The sequence below is a fragment of the Manis pentadactyla genome, chromosome 9 (assembly GCF_030020395.1).
Source record: "Manis pentadactyla isolate mManPen7 chromosome 9, mManPen7.hap1, whole genome shotgun sequence".
Taxonomy (NCBI): Eukaryota; Metazoa; Chordata; class Mammalia; order Pholidota; family Manidae; genus Manis; species Manis pentadactyla.
This window is the reverse complement of record NC_080027.1, coordinates 29,993,120-30,016,231: the sequence shown is the minus strand read 5'-3', so window position 1 is coordinate 30,016,231 and position 23,112 is coordinate 29,993,120. Positions and strand designations below refer to the sequence as shown.

The window sequence follows — 23,112 nt, the reverse complement described above, 5'->3', positions numbered from 1 at the left end:
TACCCACCGTGTGCCAAGGGCTGTGCAGTTTTCTATATGCCCTGGGGTGGGCTGTATTAGGAAGTCAAATAATGCGCCCAAGGTAGGTTTTCGGGGAAAGGACATGTTTAGGGTCACTCAACTTTCACTTCGAGAATTCACGATTTCCAGGATCCCCCCTGGGAGGCGGGGGTCGGTTGTAAGGCGTGGGCCCCGCGCTCCCGAGGCCGCCCGCTCGGCGCACAGCACGCCCACAGCGGGAAGCCGCTCCGAGGAGTCGCGGCTGCGTGTCACCCGCGTCCCGGAGCCCAATCAGCGGCCGCACCCCCGACTGCTGTGTCACGTGCCAGCCGAAAATGGCTGCGCCCGGGCAAGAAGTAGAGCGGTGTCTGCAGTGACCCCAGCGTGGCTCGGAAAGAACGGAGGCGGCCCCGGCCGCTGTGAAGAGCGCGTAAGGTACCGGCGCTTCGGGAAGGGATGAGGTAAACGCCCGGGTATCGGGAGAAGCACAGCGCGGGGACAGACTGCGCACCAACGGCGCGAGGAGGAGATCCCGGGACTGGGTCGGGGCGAGAGGGGGAGACGGCACTGACCGCCTCTTCACTTTCCACCCCAGAAGACCATATAGTTAAATTAAACCCGTAGGAAAAGTTAATGTCCGCGTTCGAATTTAATACCGGGTTTACTGCCAATTTGTAGGGTCACCTTGGCCTAACAATATTCAGAGGCCCCACTTTACGCATGGCCTGTCTCGGAGCCATCCTGAGTGACAGCAGGTAGCTAATGCAGAAGCCTTTTGAAATGCTTGTGAAATTTAAAGTGGCATTGTCTTTGATAGAAGTTTAGTACTAATAACGAGAACACAATAGCCTACTGCGGCCTGCCCGTTCATAACTTCTACCGAATTAAGGGTGACGTTCGATTGCTACACCTTAGAAATGGCTCCTCACAGACCTCGGCAACCTCACCGATACGCATAGCATAGAACAGAAAACTAGTGAGAGCATTAGGCCAGACTTTCTGAGGAAATAATTTATTTCAGACACACACTGTATGCTTTATACTTAATTTGTAACATCTCTCTCCACACACTTCCAAAACAATTCAAAGCTCCTGTAGAGCAGAGATTGTGTCTATAATGTTATTGTAATGAACACCCACAAAAAATTTGAATCCAGAAAACCTAGACTTAAATTTCGAAGCCAGCTCTGTACTTACTGATTTTAAGTCTACAAATATAAAATTTCAGTGCAGTTACCATTTCCCAAATGATCTTTTATCCAACAGATACCCAGTAATTTTTGTTACTGTTGTAAATTAACCTTGTAGCGAAATGTCTGATAATGAACCAAGACAATCTAGTTTCATAAAACCATGTTGTCCTTTGCTGTTATTTCTGAAATTTTGCTTAACTCTACTATCCTGAAATCTTGTTTAATGAGCTAAGTCTTCAGGCTAAATTCATCATTCATCATCTCCCTACTCTGACATTCATCCCAATTAGTGCAGCAGTCAATAAACTACTCTATGGACTAGATGGAGCCTAACACTTTTTTCTGAATGGCCAGTCAGCTAAAAGGAGTTTTATATTTTTAAAGAGTTGTTTAAAAAAAGAAAAAAAATACTCGACAAAGACCATATATGACCCGCAAAGCCTAAAATACTATCTGGCCCTTGAGAGAAGTTTGCTGACTTATGCTAGAGTATACCTTTAAGTGAAATTGCTGATATATAGGTGTCTTTCCCACAGTGGTACACCCAAATTGAGTACAGTTTATACTTGCACCCGCAGCAGGTGAGTTTCGGTAACCCCACCCCCATCCCTGTCTTGCCAGTATGATTGAAATTGTCAGGTTTTTATTGTAGCTAATCTAGGTACATATTGGTATCTCTTAAAACTGGTTTTAATTTCTATTTCCCTGATGATAGTGAGGGTAAGCATATTTCTCTGTTTACTGGCTGTTTATTGTGAAGTGCCTGTTCAAACTTTTGGTTAATTTTTCTACTGGGTTGCTTTCCCTTATCTTATTTGTTCTTCTTTGCATATTCTGGGTACTAACTCCTCCTTTGTCAGTTATACTGCAAACATTTCTCTCTGCTGATGAACACAAGTTATTTGAATTAATGTTAGTTTTTTATGTCTTTTGTATTTAGTGCTATTGCAAATTAATATTTTTAAGGGTTATAAACGTATTCCATATTTCCTAGTCTGTTTTGCTTCTTGTGCTTTTGTTTCTAATTCACTTAGAATTTCTTTTAATATGTACATATGCATTTTTTCAAATTATGAATTCAAGCCATAGCTAATTCTTTTAAAATTATATATTTATGGTCATCAGAAGGCTTTTTATAAGCCCTTTTGTTGTTTTTCTAAAGATATACATTATTCAAAAATGATACTTAAATTCTTTAAGGCTCAAGATGGAAAATCATGAACCAGATGCTGTCAAGGAAAACTTAATTTTCAATATCATAGCCAGAAAAATTAACCAACTTCCAGAAGCAGACAGGTAAGATTTAAAAGTTAAAAATATCTTAATTTAAAAATGTCTTGAACCATGTGGATTTTTTATCATTGGTTCATTATCTCAGATTTATTTGGTTTAAATAACATAAAATGTCAGAAGAAAACTGAGTTATTTTTCTTGCCTTGATGAGAAACCCAAGACTTAGAGAGATTAGCCATTTTGCTTTAAGTCAAGGATAGGAACTTATTTCTTTGGACATATCTAATATAGTTCTCAGTTTCTGCATTTAGCTTATAATCAAATGTAAACATTTATTGACTCATTTAAATAGCAAACGTTAAAATAGCTTTTAAATTGTCTTCTTTCACTATGCTCACCAGTCTAAAAGAGTGCCATGTAACATACACAGCTAGACAAAGGAATGTCAGAGAAATGGGCCCATGACTAAAAGATCCTTAAGATACTATTAAATAGAAAAGGGCTAAGTAGGAACCATACTGAACTTTGAAGACAATACTGAGTGAACTACAGTGCACTTCCACAAAATGTTCTTAGACCTTAGCAAGAAGGCCTACAGGTTCCATTTAAACTGGAAATCTAAGACTATAAAGGAGCCAGCCTGTGGAAGAGGGAGGGACAGTATCTCACGCAGAGGGGATGGCGTGTGCCTAGGCCACAGGATGACAGTTTGTCATGTTTAATTAATGTTACTGAAATACAGCGGAAGTAGGCATAAAGTTGAAGGAACAGAGTTTTAAGTAAGGAATGATATGATCGAGTTAACATTTCTAAAGAACATTCCATTGCTTTTTGGCAAACAGATGTAAAGTAGGAGAGAAAAATAAGACCACCAATAGAAATACTGGCATAGTAATCCTAGTGAGTAGACAGTAGGGTGGTTGCCTGAAATGAAAAATGGATGGACTTCAAATACTTTTTGGAAGTGTTATCTCACTGTATGTCAACAAGGGAAAACCTATAAACCAAGGGCAGTAATAAGAACTTGGTGAGACTTCATAAACTGTATATCCCAGTCCCCTTTGCCCTAACCACCCACATACTGTACATCCTTTGTTGTTTTCCTGGGATAACAAATAAAACTTTTCAAGCAGAAAAGAACCTGTGTCCACATTTCCAGTCCAGCAAGGTAGGGAAAGCCAAAAAGACTGACACGAATAACGCAGATGGTAGTAGCTTTAAAAAAAAAAAAAAAAGCAGGCTCTGGCGTTGGGACTTTCACCAAATTAGAAAGAAGCAATGGCAAAGTAAGCTAGACCTGCAGAGCAAGCTTTAGGTTGGAAGTAATAAGCACCTCAACAGGGCAGATGACAGCATTTCCTCATCTTTGCTTTGTTCTTTATTTTTCCTGTTCCTATTTTATCTATCCTGGTTCTCCTAATGCATCCCTTCTTGTATTGTTAGATCCGTTTAATAGTTATTTTAAAAGTTCTTAGATATATGAAATTTTAGTATCAAAAACTTCACTTTCTGATGTACAAAATAATTTCTTGTACCATGTATTTCAGTGCCACTTGTTAGAATTGATCTCATATTTCATGTGTTTCATTTGTGTCTAGTTATTTTGTGTGTATGTCTTGCCAAAAAGTCATGAGTTCTTAGTGTATAGGTACTTTTTTGGAACACTGACTAGCAAAGGGGCTGCTAGATAATAAGTTTCTACTTACTGAATTATTAACTAAAAAAATGAATCTGGGTGGGAGATAGCAAACTTTGCTATTCAGATTCTAGTTGCATTCCTTGTTTTATTTACATATTTTTAATATTTAACAGTATATCAACATGTAATTATAATGGATAATTATATAATTTTATGTTAATATAAGATACATATGGGCAACTTACCTGAGATTGATTCCTATGACTAAAATGAACTTGATGTATATTTCATAGGTTTAAGATAAAATAACAGTATTTTAAAGGAAGTGCCTAAGTTTCCCATTCCCTTAACACTCACAGAAGTACGTCTTTCACATTCATGTGTTTTCTGCTGTTGTTTAGTAGATTCTCTAGGCTCTTATCACTCTTTATTATGATCTTACATGCAGTGTTTCTAAACTGCCTCTTGTTCTGCCATAACCATAATAGACTTCTGTTACATCTCAAGTTTACATGTCTAATCCTGCAAAAACTATGAAAACAGAAGTTAGATTTTTTGTGCCTTCAGCACCAAGTCTGCTGCATGTGGCAGGTGTTTAATGATTGAATGAAAGCACTATTATAATTGCAAAGTGACAGGTAAGAAACGTAGTATCTTATACAACATAGGAAGCCTAATTACGAATTCCTAAAAAAGCTGTTTTAGTGCTAACCTTAGAAGATAGGGTATTGCATAGCTAGTTTGACTAGAGTATTGAGAAATGTAAGAGGTTGACACCTGTGTTGAGTTGGCAAGGCAGATAAGTGGTAAAAAAGTTAAGTGGTAGACTGAAGAGTCTGGAGTATTTTCATTATCCAGCATTAATTTAGGTATTTTCTTCCAAAACTAAAGAATGCATCGAACATACATTTTAAACTCACCTTGGCTTAACCAGTTCAACCACTATCTCAAAATACCAACTACTTCTGTGTTTCAGTGGGTTGTTGTGCAGTATCTAGCATAGAGTCTCCCTTAAATGTCAGTACTCCTCCAACACCCGTCCTGCCTCTGATGCTTCAGGGAAGAGTGAAAGGAAGCGTGAACGCCACCTACTGAATGCCCTCTCCGTGTCAGATGCTACTGAAACCAAGATGAATATATCTTTGTGCCCATTATCTTTGAAGTTGTTTACAGACTAGTAGAGAAGCTCGATATATAAATCGGTAATTATAGATAGGACCACCTTAAAATGTGTTGTGCTAGGCAAGTAAGTACTGTATATTATGGGAGCCCAGTGAGGAGGTATCCAAATCAGACTCTTCAGCTCTTCCCTGCTATATAGTTGGGGGAAATTTCTATATTAATATCCTTTGCAAAGTCACAAAATACATTAAGCAAAATCTAAATGTATCACTGTATCCTTCAGTGTTGATCAAATTCAAAGCCTTTTAGAATAAAAATCTATATGTAAAACAATGATTTTTCTCAGTTTTTTGTCATATGGAGCTATAAGGGATAAATGTATCTTTTTATTCCTAAAATTCTGGTAAGTTCTGTAACATATGCCTGAAACACACACAACAGAAAAAGTTACTATTTTTCTCACCCATTCAGGAATCTACTTGAACATGGATCAACATATATTGGACTTAATGCTGCTCTCTGTGGCCTAATAGCAAATAGTCTTTTCCGACGAACCTTGAATGTGACACAGGCTCATATAGCTGCTGGCTTACCAATGGCAGTGATCCCATTTTTGACAGCGCATGTATCATACAAAGGTTTTGTGAGTTTACCTTTGAGTACAGGTAAATTCCTATCACTATCACCACAGTTTGTTTTGGTATATATTAATTTGCACCTTACATTAATCGTTAAATATTAGTATCAAGTAGCTATTATATGTTGTAATATAGTCAGTGCTTGGGTAACAGTGCTTGCTAGCCTCTCTATGTAAAGTGGCAATTAATTCATAGTGGCATGGTCTACCAAACAAGTAAAAAGCAGTTTTAAATACTTTAACTGTCCCATAGTGCATAGAGTAAGAAATTATTTGGCAACTTGTAAAAGAAAAAAATGTGGCCTGCCTTAGTTTATAAAAATATTTTAGAGACGTTCCCTGAAGAGAGAAAGAAATGTATGGGAATAAGATGCTTTATGTTGTAAATCTCTTAAAACAGTAAATATACAAGAATTATCAAGTATATAAAGAATGATTACCTTTTGGCAGTTTACTCTATGTGCTGATCATAGCTAATCATGAAAAATTTTTTGATTAATAACTTCAAATATAAGTATTATTACTACAGGTGGTGGTGGGGAGGGAGGCAGTCCATTTAAATTCTCTTCCAATTACTGCCTCAAATTTGTTTAAATTGGTTATTTTGCTTGAATCCCCACAAATCAGTGTGGAAAGAATTTTTATGATCCAGGGAAACCTACTGTCCAATGAACTGACCAGAGTGAAAAACCTAAGTTACTGACTTAGCTTTCTGTATTTCGTGTACCTTATGCTAATTTGGAAATGAATAAAGAATTTTACAAAAATAGTCACACTATATAATGCAAAAATATAACAAGTACAGATTGTTAAAAAAGAAAATCCCATTGATGAAATTTCTTAAAGACAAAAATACTAGCTCAGGTTTACTAATACAAGTGCAGAAAGTGAGAAAAGTACAGCGAACTTGAGATTATTCAAGATCAGAAAAACTAGAGGTTTTTCCTAAGATGGTTTTCATTTATTCCTTACTATTTTAGGTTCAATTACACCTTTTAATATGCTTTGTAAATTTGCATTTGTTGTATTATGGCCTGAAAATTTGAGTATTTGTATACATTAAGGGAACTGTGCATTCGTTAAATCTAGAAGTTTACTTGACTATCATGCATTTCTACAAATTTATTTCCTAGGTGATTTGAATTGTGAAACCTGTACCATAACACGGGGTGGATTGGTTGGTCTTGTTTTTGGTGGTCTGTACCCCATTTTCTTGGCTTTACCTGTGAATGGTGGCCTAGCAGCCAGGTAGGATTGTTTTCTCATAATCAGAAAAATTTTAATATATAAATGATTACCTAGAAAATGCACAACTTAAAACAGCAAGTATTTTCTCATTACCTTTTTGAGAGGTTTTTCCTTACACAATCAAATATAACTTCTCAAGAATTTGATTCTAGCAATTTATCACACTGTACCTTTTGGGTGTGTAGTTAGGTCCTTAATTTGTGTATTGAATGCCATCTACAAAGCAAGTAGTACTATGCCTAGTACTATGAAAGCTACATTATATGCTCAATGTTCTTAAGAGTTTGAGTACTTCCACTAAAGGAAAATTCTTCAGAAAATGTCTAGCTCTAAGCAAAAGTAATTGTTACTCTCTGGTGGCCTCTTACATTAAGCAGTCTATGCTGTATGATCCTCCAGAGGTGAAGTGGAAAAAGGGATAAAGAAAACAAAAGGACAGTTTTTGAGACTAACAGACATTGAAGAGAATAGTATTACTTTATCTAAAGTAGTTTTCTCTTAAGACTTCTGAAGTTAATATATATGGTACATAGGTTTGCCACTTCATAGAGCTATGTTTTCTAGTGAACTGTCTCCATGTTTTCTTACAGGTATAACTCAGCCCTGCTACCAGAGAAAGGAAACATCTTAACTTACTGGATCAGAATTTCTAAGCCTATCTTTAGAAGGATGGTATTTCCTGTTTTGCTTCAGACTATGTTTGCAGCATACCTTGGGTCTAGACAATATAAAGTACTTATAAAAGCCCTTCAGTTACCTGAACCTGGACTAGAAATTCAGTGATTAAGCAAATGTATACACAAAAATAAAACTGTAAAACTACCTATGTCTAATGTATGAATAAACATACAGACCTGTAATTGATCACAAGGTAAAATTTTGAGACCTACAACAAAAGACTATAAATGGCAACAAGAGGATAATGCTAGTAAAGGCTACCAAATCAAGAGTCTTGACTTCTCTAGTTTGCACAGGATGGTCTCTTCCACCTCACTGGCTCTACTCCTTTACATCAGGCAGTTGCCTGTAACAGGAAAAACCAACCATGAAGCAGTTTTCACTGAAGAACTGGGTAAGTCCAAAAAGGAATGAGAATGGCTGGAGGCGGGGGGAGAGGGAATATCAGTACATCACAGCAAATGTTACTTCCACTTCATTTTTCCAATTCAGTGTTTCCATAGATATTAACCCATAGAATCTTAAAACATATAGCCTTCATCACTGATTAATTTCAGTAAGATGGTTGTTCAAGCTCAACTCAAGCTCTTCTAATGATATAGCTACCTCCTTCAAAAGTCACCTTATTTACTAAAGCTATATTGTTAGAAGATTGAGCCAAATTCTGTTGAAGCTTCCAACTATTATGGAATGGTTCTTTGGATCACATAGACTCAAGCCTCTTTTTTAGCCACAGGATACCTAAGCAAGTTAACCAACCTCTCTGGCCCTCAGTTTTTCATCAGTAACCTCACTCAAGACTGCTATGACAAAATATGTAAGGAGACTAATATAGCATCTGACATATCAGGCATTCAAGTAGTAGCCTTATTCTTTCTATTGCTCCTAGTTTTGTCTTCTGAAATATCCAAGTCTAGTCATTTCTAAAAATCGTTTAAATTTTTTAAGTGATCTGTTGTGTGCCTTTCCTAAAACTTCATCTGTTCTTTAAGCCATTTTATATGGCAGCATTTAAATCGGCATTGTCCAAAAGAACTTTCTGTGATGATGAAAATGTACATCTGACAGTATGTTTGCACTAGCCATATATTCCTGTTGAGTACCTGGAATGTGACTAGTGCAACTGAACAAAATTTTTGGTTTTAATTAAAATTTTTTAGCTACAAGTGGCTCATGGCTACAGTACTGGACCATGTAGATCTAGACCAAATAAGGTACTTTCTTATAAAACAAGCCATTCGTACCAAACAAAATGCTGTCACCAAAGATCACATAAAAAGCATTTTAACTATTCCTTTCAAATACAGTGACCTATCTATTAAGCAATCTTATGCTACTTAAAACTCTATGAAAGGAAAAATTTAGCCTGTCATCTAGAAAAGGCAGCTTCCAAAGCAAAATCAGCTTTCAGTCTCTTCAAAGGATGCTGCATCCAAAGATTTAAGATTCAAATGAAATTAACAAAATACATTTTCAATTCTTCAGAAAGCAAAGATTGTTCTTTCAACAGGGAACTAAAATGTATTCCCTACCGAACTTCTATAAGAAATCCAAATTATAAGGCAAAAGAATCTATATTTTACTATGGATATTCTCCTGCTTATAGAATTAGGGGCAGTTTTTCATCTTGATTTCTTCCTGGGTTTTCCCAGTTTTCTAAAATGAATATGCTTCACTTTTACAACTAGGAAAAAGTATAAGTCTAATAAAAGAAAAAATATTTTACCTGTTTATTTTATAAATTAAAATATCAAAATATCAAGATAAAAGTTCTGACCAAAATAATACATTTTATCTATGTTCTGTCACTTATATTTAAAGCATAGTTCTATTTATCAGTGAAAAAACAATGAATTAGAAAGTATTTACTGACCTCGAAAATATAAAATTCGAATTAATAAATTAGACTCCTTAAAAATAAGGAATGGGATAAGCAACTTGAACAATTCAAAACCCACTGATATAATTCAACTAGTAACTTAGTACAAGCTATTTCCTTAAACATTCTCACAATATTTATGCCCTAGCATAGTACCATCTATAAATGGATACAAGAGTTTGCAACAGTTTATGTGGCCAAAGAGGATTTCTTTCTAACATCTGTCCTATACCAGGTAGTTCTTAAATGATCGTCAATTGGTAGAAACAGGCAACATTAAGCAAAAGAACATGTGTTACTTTTAATCTGTTGCTACAAATCTACTTTACAAAAATTTTTGGTCAGGGAGCAGATTAAGTGACATGTGAACTTGCCAGTTCACATATGGTCAGCAAGATAATTTATGGAAACACTCATTTGTAGCTAAGACCTAAAGAACACTGCCTCAGTCAGGAAAACACTTTAATAGTTCAGTCACATTAAACAAACTACTTAAATCTGTCATGTACAGTTTACTTTGTATGGTTATTTGGCTTTAAAAGAGAGGGGCTCACATTATGTTATACTTAAATTAAGATACTGATATAATTGGTAAACCCCAAACTGAATTAAAACCAGAGGGGTCTAGGACCTCAGTGGATACATAGGAAAGAATATGGAGGCACATTCTAAAGGAAGTCGAGCCACCAATAAAATTCAAATCTGTGCATCAATAGAATTATGCAAATGTCCAAAACATGATTCATAACTAAAATTTTAAATTAACTACTGAATTGAATAAAATATTTTCAACAAAACATAACTTTGGGTCAAAATTAAACCAAACATTAGTCCATTTAATACTAGTTTCCTTCAAAAAAGTGGGGAAGATGGCTCTAAGTAAGAAATCTTGAACGTACAAATAGATGAAAGGTAAAAAGGTAGGATTAAAAACACTGTATCAATAACCAAAGCAATGAAAAAGTCAAGAGTTAGCAAGCAATTTCCTATTAATCTATTGCTTTAAGAAAAATCAGTTTTCTCTAATACTGCATGATTTATTCTTCTAATGATAATCTGCTTTCTGAATAAAATCTAAGTTACCTCCAGCTTAACTTTTCTGTACTTCAAAACTGAACGTAAATGACTGTAGTCCAGGTCAGAGCTCAAGAGTTTAGTCTGGTATTATAAGATAATAGAGAGTGACTGCCAGAAAAGACTCAAGTATGCAAGCTCAAATAATGGAAAAAATACTGTGCTGACCTCTCCAGGTTTCTAATGGAAGACCTCCCCTTTTTAATCTTTAGCTTAGATGGGAATTTCCTGGGGTTTCTGAAGAAAAAACAGCACAGAAAAAAATGTAAGAATATAAACATCTGGGAGCACCTCAAAACTCTGTACTCATACGGAGTCTGGGAAAAAACTAAACACCTGAAAATATTTTACTAACTATTCAACTTTCACAAGTCATCAGATTATTTATCTTAAAAATATGACTAAATTAGACCTTTAATTATACCTTCAAAGTGCTGAACTAGGTAATCACATTATTTTAAAAGATAATTACTCATTATCAGTGAATTGTCCACTCTGTTCTATCAAAATGGCAGTTATGGTCACCAAATAGTGTTGATGCCTAATCTCTGGTTGTGGATTTACAACCAGCTATACTTTTCATACTGTAGGAGCATCCATCAGTTACTTAAGTATAAGCCATTGGAAATGCTCTTTGCTGCCTGGCTTCACAGGCATTGAATACACTTGGAATACAAGAAACAGAGAGGATTAATAAGTGTTGTGTAATACCATACAATAACCAACTATTTATGATAACCATTCTGGAAAGAAAAGACCTTATCTCCTATCCCCTCCCACTTCTATCACCTTCACTCTTCCCAAATGAGTAAGAGGTGACTCAGTCTAGACCAGATGAAAGAATGTATTAACATATCAAACAAAAACAAAATAATCCAGAGTTTTGAGTGTTTTTTCACACTTGTAGTAAACTGGAAAAATGTTTCAATTAAGTAAAACAACCATATTCCACAAAAGCCACTCCCATCATCCAGAATACTAAAGCCCTTATATAACCCTAGAGAAAATTTTAATATAAAACAATACACTAGCAGAGCGTTCATTAGAAACCTCAACATATTCCAAAAAGCATCAAGGTACTCAGCTCAGGCAGCTCAAAAACTTCAGAATCCACACATACTAGTATTACCCTGAATTGCAATTAACTACCCACACATATATTCATAATCAACTTTTTTTAAAGATACACAGACAAATCAACACATCTATTTAAAAAGACTACTCTATAGTTAAGGACTTCATATTAACTTTTATTTTCTATGCAGGAAGGTGTGTTTATACCTCAGATAAGCTCTCATGCTCCAGGGAATAAATACAGACTCATGATATGCCTTGTGATCACTGATGGTCTGTTTATGTAATTCTATTCCACTAAATGTAATTCCATGAACTGTGTTCTTGATTATGTAAAGAATCTAATATTCCTTGATCAAGCACTATAATTCTCTTCTCCAGTGGTTACAATTTTTAAAAGACTGGCAAAGAACTGAGTATCACTCCCATGAAAGACAAAAAAAAAAGTGTAATTTTGTTCCAAAATTACTTAGTCTCATGTATTCCTATTAAGTCTTTCAAGGATTCCAGAGAATCTTTTCATATCTCCATTTCTGGAAAGTGAAATCAGTATAGAAGTAATTTGGGAACTTGAAAATGGCATTCATTTTTTGCAGCAGATGCCAAAATTTTTGACCGACATGGCTCCCACAATTACTTTGTTACCATCAGTCCAGTCAGTAAACAGGTTGTAGGAAAAGATTCGTTTTTGCAGACACTGCTAAGCTGTTTAAAGAGAAGAGAGAGAGATTAATTTAGTGATTATAAAATGCACAAAAACTTAAAATATTTTGAACACTTTTTGTGGGTTTATATCAGAGGTGTGATGACATTTTAACATACGTGGACTTTTTAGTTAGGTCTGGTCAAATAACTGCAGAAACAGTAGTCAGTATGATAGAAACAGGTCAATATGATGTGTTAGTTCAAGTAATGTATGAATTCCTATCACTATCAGAAGACAAATATTAAAAAGCTACATCTTGCCTCTAGTTCTGTATCATTTTGCCATATAGGCACAATTAGGAAAAAAAAGACCCCCAATTGTTAAATTGTTTTTCATCCATTACAGTATAGAGTCAAACATGAAAACTTTCAAGACAACCCATATTATATTCCAGAAGTCTCCTTTATCCAACTACTAATCATTCAGAACACAGTTTTCTAAAAATAGTAAGACAACAGTTTCATATTAATAACTTTTTTAATTAACAAGTAGTGAATAGGACACTTTAAGATACTGTTTACTACATACTGAAATAAACAGACCTCTTGTAAATTCAGAAACCCGAACATTTACAGTAATGTGCTTACACATAAATATGACCAAATTTACTTAAAGCCCGTTAGGTAGGTCCTACATACATGCAATACCATGTAAAAACAAGACCATGAAGTTGATGTAAAAAACGACAAAATCACCAAGTCACCAAAATTAGAGAAAAGAGAATGAAATGGAAACTAAGAAAAGACAGTTAAAACATAAGGAACCTAACAAAGCAGCTTTAAAAATAGGCGATACTAATCTCCATTTTCAAAAGTTCTTAATCAAGTATTTCCAAAAACTGCCATTTATAAAATGACATTCTAAAAATCTATGCTTGGAATTTCAAAGCATCCCAATTCAGAAAGCTGTGACTTCAGTTTCTCCCCAGCCCCGAACTTCAAATAATTCAGGAAAAGCACTGATGTTATATGAAGAAAATATTCCAAGGGAATGATATAATTTTTAGAAAAACACTTACTGCTTCCAGAACCTTTTAAGACCCACAGTCAGCACTAACAACAATCATTTTTCCTACTTTCATCCATTATTTTCCAATGTCATGTTAGAGATGAACAAATTCTTTGAGCCCATAACTGAAAGATCAACAAACCTGGTTTTATTATGACACCATATTTTTGTCATTGATACTGCACAAAATTATATACAAAGAAATATATACAAAATGTTCAAGTATTAATTAAATTTCAATTCAAGGCTTCTGTTTCAAAAAGCTACATTTAACATATTCCATAAAGATAGCACAAATTAGTCACTTCAAATAATTTTTCCAACTACTTTTGGTTTATGTGTGTGTGTGTGTGTGTGTGTGTGTGTATATATATATATATATATATAATTCAGTAGGCACTAAAAAATCCATGCACTGCATTGTGAGGAGGAAGGTTGTGTGTGGGGCTTGCTCCTGCACTTAGGTATAAGCAGGTTCATCACTCCAGGTTCTGAGTTTGCTGCTACCCATTCATGCTCAAGTGCAGTAGATGATTTTACAAAATATGCTGTAATGCACTGGAAACCAGAGAACCAGTTAGGTCTCAACTCGTATTATCTAGCAACAAAACATTTACAGTTGTGCAACAACAAGGATTCCATTTGCATAACCAATGACAACAAAATAAAACATTTTATATGTAAATTAACTTACATCTTTGGACTGCTGGAAGATACTTTTGAATCATGAACATTTTAAAATAAAAGACATCAGAAGCCCTGATATTACCTCTTTTTCCTCATTTCTTATACTACCTTTTAAAATAAAGCAGGAAATGTGGCCAGCAGCTGGTCCCGTCTCTTCTGCCCCAACAGCTGTATCCACTTTAGCACAAAGAAAAACAAGGATGCTAAATACGTATATACTTTATCAAACAGTGATGTTTCACAAAGAATTTCTTAATGTTTCTTACACTGAAGGACACCATAACTCAATCTGTACAACTGAAAATAGAGTACTTCAACAGAAGAATATGTCCTATCTTTAGGAAGTGTCAATCATGTCATTAGCCAGAACCACTCAGTTCTTAAAAATTGTTAATAGGACAAATATCTTTGAAATATGGAGAATAAAGATTCTTTGTGAAGCCTCACTTTACATGTTTTCATTCACATTTCACAACCTTCAATATCTAATCATACATAAATTTAACCTAAAATTTTAATACAACAAAAATAAAGGTGTTTAACAATTTATTCATACTCAGTGATAGGATAATCACTGTGCTGGTCCTCAAAGAAAACACTTCATTAACCATTCTGAGTCCTCCTTCAATTAACTAACACAGGAGTCTGATACGCATGTTAATTTCCAACTTTTCTAATGGTGAGATATTATAATGTTAATTGGAATGAATTGTATTTCTAGATCTTCTAGTCGAAACTAAAAGGCATTCTTGAATACTTAAGAGATTTCTGTCATCTTCAGGAAAATAGCTATCACATTTGTGCAAGCCCCAAATTCTTACTGTCAACCTCTGAAAAGTTGCTCTAAGATTGGAATTCCAATTTGCACCTTGTACAACTCGGAACTTCCATTCAACTTCACCTGTTTCACTGTCTCCAAACTGTATCTCTATTAGCAGCTTTCAGTGTACAGTTGGAACCGATGTCATCCAAGGCCATGTCCACACTGGGGACAGAAGAGCTAGGTACACGCAAGTCTGAACAAGGGGACACATTAACAGCTATTTCAACCATAAGAAGCATCTTAAACACATTACTGACCAGCACAAGTCTGTTTCCAGGGTGGACAGGGCCCAAATTAGATTCCCCTCCCGCCTTCCGGTAAAAAAAAAAAAAAAAAAAAACAACCATCACACACACACAAATTGAGATGTTGCCCATTAAAGTAGACTAAGCAGCAGAGCATGAGCGTTACGTGAAGAGATGGATCCTTACCAGGTTGTGAGGCGGGAACGACTGTTCTGTAACCCCTACAACGGAGCCTGGCAGGAAGGAAATCACCTAAAAAAGAAACTGTCAGAGAGATTTAATAGTCACATGTTATCATTAGGAGTTGGTTACAGTGTCACATTCATGCTTTTTAGCTAAACACTTTAAGATTCAATATTACTTTTTTTCCTCCTCTGAAATGTGTCCAGTGAAGATGTCCCACTAAGGTGTTTTACATGGTGTAAGGGAGTTGAAAGGGGTAAACGCGGATAAAGAGCAGATTACTTGACCCTACATTTTAAGAGAAGACGACGCCTTCCGGGCGCACGCCGAGCAGAACTCCACCGACACCTTATCCTTGTCCACATGCAGACACACTCCTCCCGCGGAGTCGTCCTCTTCCAGCGGGTCCTGACGCTGCTTCCCCACGGGCAGAGCGTAGTCATGGTCGCCGGCGGGCGCGTCTCTGAAGAGCGAGGTGGTCAGCCGCAGTCCCACGCCGCTCAGCCGGCTCAGCAGGCGAGCCAGTCCGGTCTCGTTGGCTAGGACGGCCCGTAGGTAGCGACTCTCCTCCTGCAGTGCTTGGACGCGCTTGCCCAGCTCCCGGTTCTCGGCCCGCAGCTCCTGGTTCTCGGCTGCCAGACCCCGGACCCGGCTCTCCAGCCCCATCACGTACTCCTTCTTCTTCAGCCGATTCAGACGGGCAGCCGCCGCCGCCGCCTTCCGGGGACTCTTTGTCGCCGCCTGGTTGTCGCTGCTGCTGCCGCCGCCGCCTCCTGGGGACTTTCTCCGCCTCTTTTCGCCGCTGCCACTGTCACTGCCGCCGCTGCAGCCTCCGATGCCGTTTAAAAGCCTCTGCAGCAGGTCCGAAAAGCGCTGCATCTCGGCAGCCGCGGACTCATCATCGTCGTCCCCTCTCCACAGGCCGCCGCTATCCGAGCCACCGCCGGACGAGGACAGAGGTCCGGGCGAGCTAAGCCCAGGCTCCAGGTGCCAGTCAGGCTGCCGGGGGTCCAGCAGATCCGCCAGTTCCAGCCCGGACAGAAAGTCCATGTCCTCCGTCTCCTCCCCTGGTACGCTGGCGATCGCCTCCTCCTCCATCTCCTCGGGCGAGGGCGCGCGCACGGCCACGCCGCCGCGTCCCTCCCTCCCGGCGTCCAACTCGCCCTCGTCGCCCCGCGGCTGTTGGCGGCGGGGAGATGCGGCGGTCTCCGCCCGAGTCAGATCCGGGGACAGCGAACAAGTCGCGGCTGGTGCCGGGCTCTCGCTGCGGGCTGGGGAGTCACTGCCCGAGGCCGCCAGCAGTTTGGTCAGGCTGTGCCTCATGGGGCTCGGCGGCGGGCCCACGTAGGCCCCGGCCCCTCAGACCGGGCCTCGCGGGCCCCGAGGACCCCAGGCCCCAGCGCGGGTAGCCGGGCTGCTGGCCAAAACGAAATGCACCGGAAGGTCCGAGTGGCCTCCCGCCCCCCTTTGGCTGGTCGACCCCCGGCGCCGCGGCGGCGCAGGGAGAGATACACGACACAGGCGGCGAGGCCCGGCGATGACTCAACCGCACCGCCCAGACAACGGCCTGGCCGGAAGTCAGTCGATCTTGCTCCAGCCCCTCCCACGCCGTTTCGCGCTCCCCCGGGCTCCTGGTATCGCGAGAATTCAGTGAGGCCTGGAGTGGGAATAATTTCAGACCTCCAGTGATGTCATGGTAACGGCGGCAAAAATAACAACAAACCACGGGTTCTTGAAAAAATGGTCTATCCTCTCTGCCCTCACTTCTAAACCCCCGGTATTCTAGCTGACACTTCTGGGGAAACCACTGTCGCTCAGGATTGATCCTTTAGATACCAAATTTGTGAATAACCTTAAAGCTATCCTGGATTTCTCTGGCATTTAAGACTGGTGCTCAGATCCCCCCTGAAATGGCTCCTTTCCGTTCTAATAAAAAATCCTTTCACTCACACACAAAGTACTAGAAGAAAAAGAGTTAAATAAGTAAATCACACGTAATTTAATTTTTCCGCTTCTGTTATAAAAATTTCCAAATACACAGAATGTGACATAGTATAGTATCCACTCTAATTCAACAATACTACCCAACACCCAGACTCAACAATTCAACAATTAACGTTTTGCCTTATGTGCTTTATTTGTACATGTTTGCAAACAATTTTTCTTCAGACCCAACGTAATTCAGTATGCATCTCTAAAAATAACACTCTCTTTCATAAATCATAATACTAATGTCAGGTCTTGAGAAAATCACAATCATTTTCTAATGTTATGTTACCCACGCTATATCCAAATTTCTCAGCTTTCCTCAAAATAATGTTTTATAGTGGGTATCTTCTTTTAAGTGAGGTCCAATCAAGGGTTACTTACTGCACTTGGTTACGTTTTGCGGAGAGCAAGTAGGGTTATAGTCCTCTTTCTTTTATACACATGCCAAGAGGCAGTGTCTCAAATGTCTGTCTGGTTCTCCTGATCTTGCCAGAGAGAAGTCTAGCCTCAGAAGTCACCTACAGCTACTTTGGTAATGGTCACACAAGTCAGACTCTACTCACTGTGGAAGGGTATACTTCACAAGGATTTGAATTTTAGGAGACAAGAATCAATAGGTGTTATCTTGCAGACTAACTACCATATCCTGTAAAACTAGTGAATGAACATGGGGATGCTTTTGCAGCAATGTCTCCGAGAATGTGCTTGGCAGCAACAAAAGCCAAAACAGGGGAAAGGGCCACTGCCTTACTTACATCTTCCACATATAACTCATAGGAGTCTGGCAAATACAGTTTGCTTTTGTGGTTCTTTGATTTTAGCTCCTTCATTTCTGCAATACAGGAAAGGATATTAAAAGAGGGTTTGAAATAGATGAAAAGTACCAGTCTACCAAAACCTCCACAAAGACCATAACTATATGATACATCAGCATCAATACATATATTTACCAGATTTTCTAGAGCAGAGAAGTGGAGCAGGGATGGTAGGAAATAGAACTGAATCAGCATTAATGGTTTGCTGAGTGGAAACAGCAGGAGGATAAGAATGCTGCAGAAGCCAGAGCACTCATTTTAATGTGGTTTGCCTGTTTACTCATGAAGTAAAAATCTGTAAAGAGTAAGAAGTAAAACCATGAGGGGATCTTATGACTGGATGAAAAATTGAATCCTCAAAGAAAGCCTGACAGAGTTACGTACTGCAGGATTATGTTTATACATATTACATATTTGCATGGATTCTGTGCAATTTGCAGCTGCTGGTTATATTTCCATTCTGTTTTCGTCCTCCCAAGGACGAAACATTTCTGAATGCAAGTGAATCTGAATTATACAATTGTGAACTAATCTGGAATCTGATTTATTGTATTTTTAAATAACCAACACTTGGAACCTAGCAAAATAACAACCAATTACTAGTATGCCTCTCAACTAATGGAGCCCCACCACAGCTGCTGCCCCTACAGTTAAGAATTGCTGCTTTGGTGGGGGAATGGACAGCAAGTGTAGAAGTATGTGCTTTAGAGGTTTGGAAAGGCAGAGGCAGTTTTTCATGTTTTTACAGGAAGGACTCTTCTTCTATAGAAGTTGTCTCATCTCTCACCCCAGCACCTCAGAGCCAGAACCTGGCTGCACTGCTCTTCTCATTGCTAATTCCAAATAATTTCTCTTCCTTCCTGCTTCAGAAAACTCAGCCCTTTTTTAATTTTAAGTTTCTAAGTACTGAAATGTGCACTCATACACTGAAGTAAAGTGTATACAGAATCCCTATAAACTCCTCATCCACATTTAAGAATATCTAGGTTTTCCCCAATTGCTTCATCCCCCTGCCTTTTCTTGCTGAAGTATTTTAAAGTACAATCCTAGACATTATGTCACTTTATCACTACACATGTCACTATACATTTTTAACTATAAGGTCATTTTTTCCTATAACTACATGATGACAGCAAGTAAAATTATTATGCATTTCTTTGTGTTATTTAAACCCAGTCAATATTCAACTGTCTCAAAAATTTCTATCCACAGATGGCTTGATTGAATTGGGATCCAAACCAATCTATACATTGCATTTGGTTGGTACATCTCTTAAATCTCTTTTAATCTAGGACATCCTTCCATACCTTTTCCCCATGCCATTTGATTTTCTGAAGAAACCAGGTCAGTTGTTCTGTAGAATGTCCATATTCAAAATTTGTCTGTTTGCTTTCTTGTGGTGCCATTATACTTTTCCCACTAGCCCAGTATTTCCTATAAGCAGGAAGTTAGTTCTCAGAGTTTAGTTGGCTTAAGGTTCAACATTTTTGCCCCCAACACTTTCCTAGGCTTTGCATGTTGCATAACATTAGAGGGCACACATCATGTCTAGCTTTCCTGTTTTTAGCAATGCTAAGATCCATCTGTGTTTTTAAGTGGTGACAGTCTAATTCCTCCTTTGTAAAATTCTCCATTAACCTTTCTCCTAATGATTCCATCTAATGGTGATCAGTGCCTGAATGAATGATTTCATTACATGTTACAAAATGATTTTTTAACTCTCTCATTCCTTCGCTTTATCTGAAATTCTGCAAAAGCAACTTCTTCTCGTCATGTATGGGCCATTTTTGTTACCCTGAAATACAAGGAATAAGAAAAGTAGGATCAATGCTCAATTATTTTCTCTTAATAGCCCCTTTGCAGCATGAGTTAGTGACAAATCAGTTGTGTTGTTTTCATATTGTTATTGTTTTGCTTTCTCTTGTTTTTGTTGCATCAGAATGAACTCATAAATTTTTAAATATTCAGGGTGTTTCACTCAATTGCAGGTATTATTTTGAGACTTAAATTACTCATCTTTGGCCATTGGGAGCCCTCCAATGGCAGTTTTTCTTTAAAAAATACATATTTGGCTAACATGTCTTTTTTTTTTAGATTAATGTTCATTTAATTTGCATATAACATGAATTCCGCTGATCAATTAAGCTTAGGTAACTAAAAGATTGTAAACATTACTTTATTATTATTATTTTTTTTTTAGATAATTATTTTTTATTGAAGGGTAGTTGACACACAGTATTACATTAGTTTCAGGTGTACAACACAGTGATTCAACATTTATATACATGATAATTCTAGGTACCAGCTATCACCATACCAAGTTGTTACAATATTTTGACTATATTCCTTATGCTATACATTACATCCCGGTTACTTATTTATTTTACAATTGGAAGTGTGTATTCTGTATAGCGGGGTCAATGCTCAAAGCACAATCATTAATCCATCCCAAGCCTAATTTTCGTCAGTCTCCAATCTTCTGAAGCATAACGAACAAGTTCTTACATGGAGAACAAATTCTTACATAGTGAATAAGTTACATGGTGAACATTACAAGGGCAGTCATCACAGAAGCTTTCGGTTTTGCTTATGCATTATGAACTATAAACAGTTCAAATTTGAATACTCATTTGATTTTTATACTTGATTTATATGTGGATACCACATTTCTCTCTTTATTATTATTATTTTTAATAAAATGCTGAAGTGGTAGGTAGATACAAGATAAAGGTAGAAAACATAGTTTAGTGTTGTAAGAGAGCAAATGTAGATGATCAGGTGTGTGCCTGTAGACTATGTGTTAATCCAAGCTAGACAAGGGCAATAAAACATCCACGTATGCAGAAGATTTCTCTCAGAACGGTGGGGGGGGGTGTCACATGTCTTTTTGACAGAACTCAGTCTTTGACAGTTTATTTGCTTTCTGATGCGATTGGCTGTATCCAGTTCATCATGGACATTTCCTACCCCAGATCTGGAATCAATTATTCCTCCAAATAGCCCTTCTTCATTTCAAAGGAGTATAGTTTTTGGGTGCCACAGATGGGCCCCAAGGATGTTCATTGCTACTAGATTGCCATTGCTTTTAGGCGAGTCAGTTCACAGAGCTAGGAAATATGTACTTTTTAAAGAAAAACTGTCATGGATTTAGAATGGTATTTTCAATTCAAACTGAACAGTAAATGATTTTTACTTTTTTAATATCTTAATGTGAACACTGAAAATCTTGTCCTTAGTAACATCAACATAATCATATTTTGCTTTAGCCTCTCCCTCTCTCATATATATGTGTGTGTTTATAGTTTTGTTTATAAATGTAATACAACAGTTTTAAAATAAAGCCAATATTAGAACTAACCATAAAACTAATAAGTTAAATTTATGACAATTTCTTTGTGGTTATGTTTCTCCTTAGGATATATTCTATTAAGAATATTCATTTAAAATGCTGTTTTCTAGAATCATTAGATAATCTTTTTCTCTATATGGTTACACCAATGTGAAATTCATGCCTTGTCCTGGTCATATCTCTCATTCATTTTAGCTCTCTGGTTTCCTCTTCATCAGACCTAATTTAAGGTCACCAGTAAGTGACTAGATTTGAACCCAAGCAGTCTGATGCCAATGTACCCCTTCACTCACTGCACTAATACCTTATCTAGTTTGCTGATCATAGATCTGAGCTTCCAAAGGACCTACTAAAAGGATTCCACTGGGGAGGAAGGTGGGGGAGGACTGAGCCAGATTATGAAGGCTCAGACTTCGGAAAGGGACAGAGGTAAATATGGAGCATAATGGGATTAGTCTGGCCACAGAGTCCCTTACCAGAGTCTATGATGACCGCATATTCTGCAGCCCTATATGGTGTGGCTATCGGGAAAGGCAGTTTTCTTACCAGCAACAGGAGGCGCTATACAGCCTTCTGAGCTACTATACTCTCATGTTTGCCTCATCTCTTCTCTTGGACAATTCTTACACATTCTGTAGTCTTAAGCTGAAATGCCGCTTCTAGGAAAAGCTTTCTGCTTTTCACGTATGTTGGGGATCCCTGCTATGCTCGCCCATGTCATCTTATCCTTCAGCATTTTGCCCACTCACTAGGATCCAGATTCAGTGAAGATAAAGCCTCTGTCTTGCTCATGTTGTGTCCCAGCACTTAGTATAGTGCCTTGCCATTAATAGGTTCTCTATAAATGTTTGTTAAATTAATGAGATGTATTAAATAAATGAATTAATTAAAATTGAAAGAATGGCTTGGCCTCCCCCTATCTCTACTATCTTTTGTCTGTCTACTAGAGCAAAACAAAAAACCAACACCCAAATTCTAAAAACTTGAATCTTTGAGAAAATAGGTTTTCTAAAATCTAAAATTCAGGTCTCACACAGACAGGGGAAAATCCATGATAAAAGTGAATACACTCAAATCATTAAATTTAGGAGAGAAATAGTAATCATTAGGAGCCACTCCTTGTGGTAGAAAAAGAAATTGTCAATAGCCATATGTTGTTGAACATTTTTGAAGGTAACATCTTCCAGCTGAATGGCCTGACCCAGATCTGTCAGGCCAGATTTGGCTCTATATAAAATATATCTTGTCTACTCAGTTCTTGGAGAAAGATCTGTAGGCTTTCTGAGTCATCCACACAGACATAAGGCTTACTAGGAAGTTAAGCAATTATTTGGAAGATTCTTTTATTGGTTCTTAATTTTATTATCTTTTTGAATAGGTAATATATTCACATGGTCCAAAATGATATAAAAATGGTATACATTGAGAATTTTCCTTCCCAATCCTACCCTTAACCATTCTAGTACCCACAGCCCTCCACACTACTAATAGCCACTTTTATTAGTATTTATCTTTTCCAATATTTATGCA

At 37.7% G+C, this 23,112-nt stretch overlaps 2 protein-coding genes across 16 annotated transcripts; one reads left to right on the top strand and one right to left on the bottom strand.

The window, feature by feature from the left end:
* The first annotated feature begins 276 nt into the window (after nt 1-276).
* On the top strand, nt 277-7,894 carry TMEM126A (transmembrane protein 126A). 2 transcript variants are annotated; one of them, XM_036907032.2, is made up of 5 exons: nt 277-435; nt 2,394-2,489; nt 5,659-5,852; nt 6,958-7,072; nt 7,663-7,894. In XM_036907032.2, the coding sequence occupies exons 2-5, from the start codon at nt 2,401-2,403 to the stop codon at nt 7,853-7,855; spliced, it is 591 nt and encodes a 196-aa protein (XP_036762927.1). In that variant the 5' UTR covers nt 277-435; nt 2,394-2,400; the 3' UTR covers nt 7,856-7,894. The 2 variants fall into 2 exon arrangements, with proteins under 2 accessions (XP_036762927.1, XP_057363156.1); XM_057507173.1 differs by having other exon boundaries at nt 324-461.
* A 4,049-nt stretch (nt 7,895-11,943) lies between these two features.
* CREBZF (CREB/ATF bZIP transcription factor) lies at nt 11,944-17,026 on the bottom strand. Of its 14 annotated transcripts, none has more exons than XM_036907019.2 (5): nt 15,722-17,026; nt 15,433-15,510; nt 14,287-15,312; nt 13,502-13,616; nt 11,944-12,482 (listed from the first exon to the last, which is right to left on the bottom strand). In XM_036907019.2, the coding sequence occupies exons 1-2, from the start codon at nt 16,750-16,752 to the stop codon at nt 15,495-15,497; spliced, it is 1,047 nt and encodes a 348-aa protein (XP_036762914.1). In that variant the 5' UTR covers nt 16,753-17,026; the 3' UTR covers nt 11,944-12,482; nt 13,502-13,616; nt 14,287-15,312; nt 15,433-15,494. The 14 variants fall into 14 exon arrangements, with proteins under 14 accessions (XP_036762914.1, XP_036762918.1, XP_036762921.1 ...); XM_036907023.2 differs by having other exon boundaries at nt 11,944-13,616; nt 14,287-14,355; nt 15,080-15,312; XM_036907026.2 differs by lacking the exon at nt 13,502-13,616 and having other exon boundaries at nt 14,287-14,355; nt 15,080-15,312.
* Nucleotides 17,027-23,112: the final 6,086 nt, after the last annotated feature.

Bases quoted from the DNA above. Each gene is read 5' to 3' on its own strand.
- TMEM126A (XM_057507173.1), top strand. The intron at 2,490-5,658 runs GTAAGATTTAAA...TCACCCATTCAG, and splicing joins CAACTTCCAGAAGCAGACAG to GAATCTACTTGAACATGGAT. The intron at 5,853-6,957 runs GTAAATTCCTAT...TTTATTTCCTAG, and splicing joins GAGTTTACCTTTGAGTACAG to GTGATTTGAATTGTGAAACC.
- CREBZF (XM_057507171.1), bottom strand. From the start codon at position 16,752: ATGAGGCACAGCCTGACCAAACTGCTGGCGGCCTCGGGCAGTGACTCC.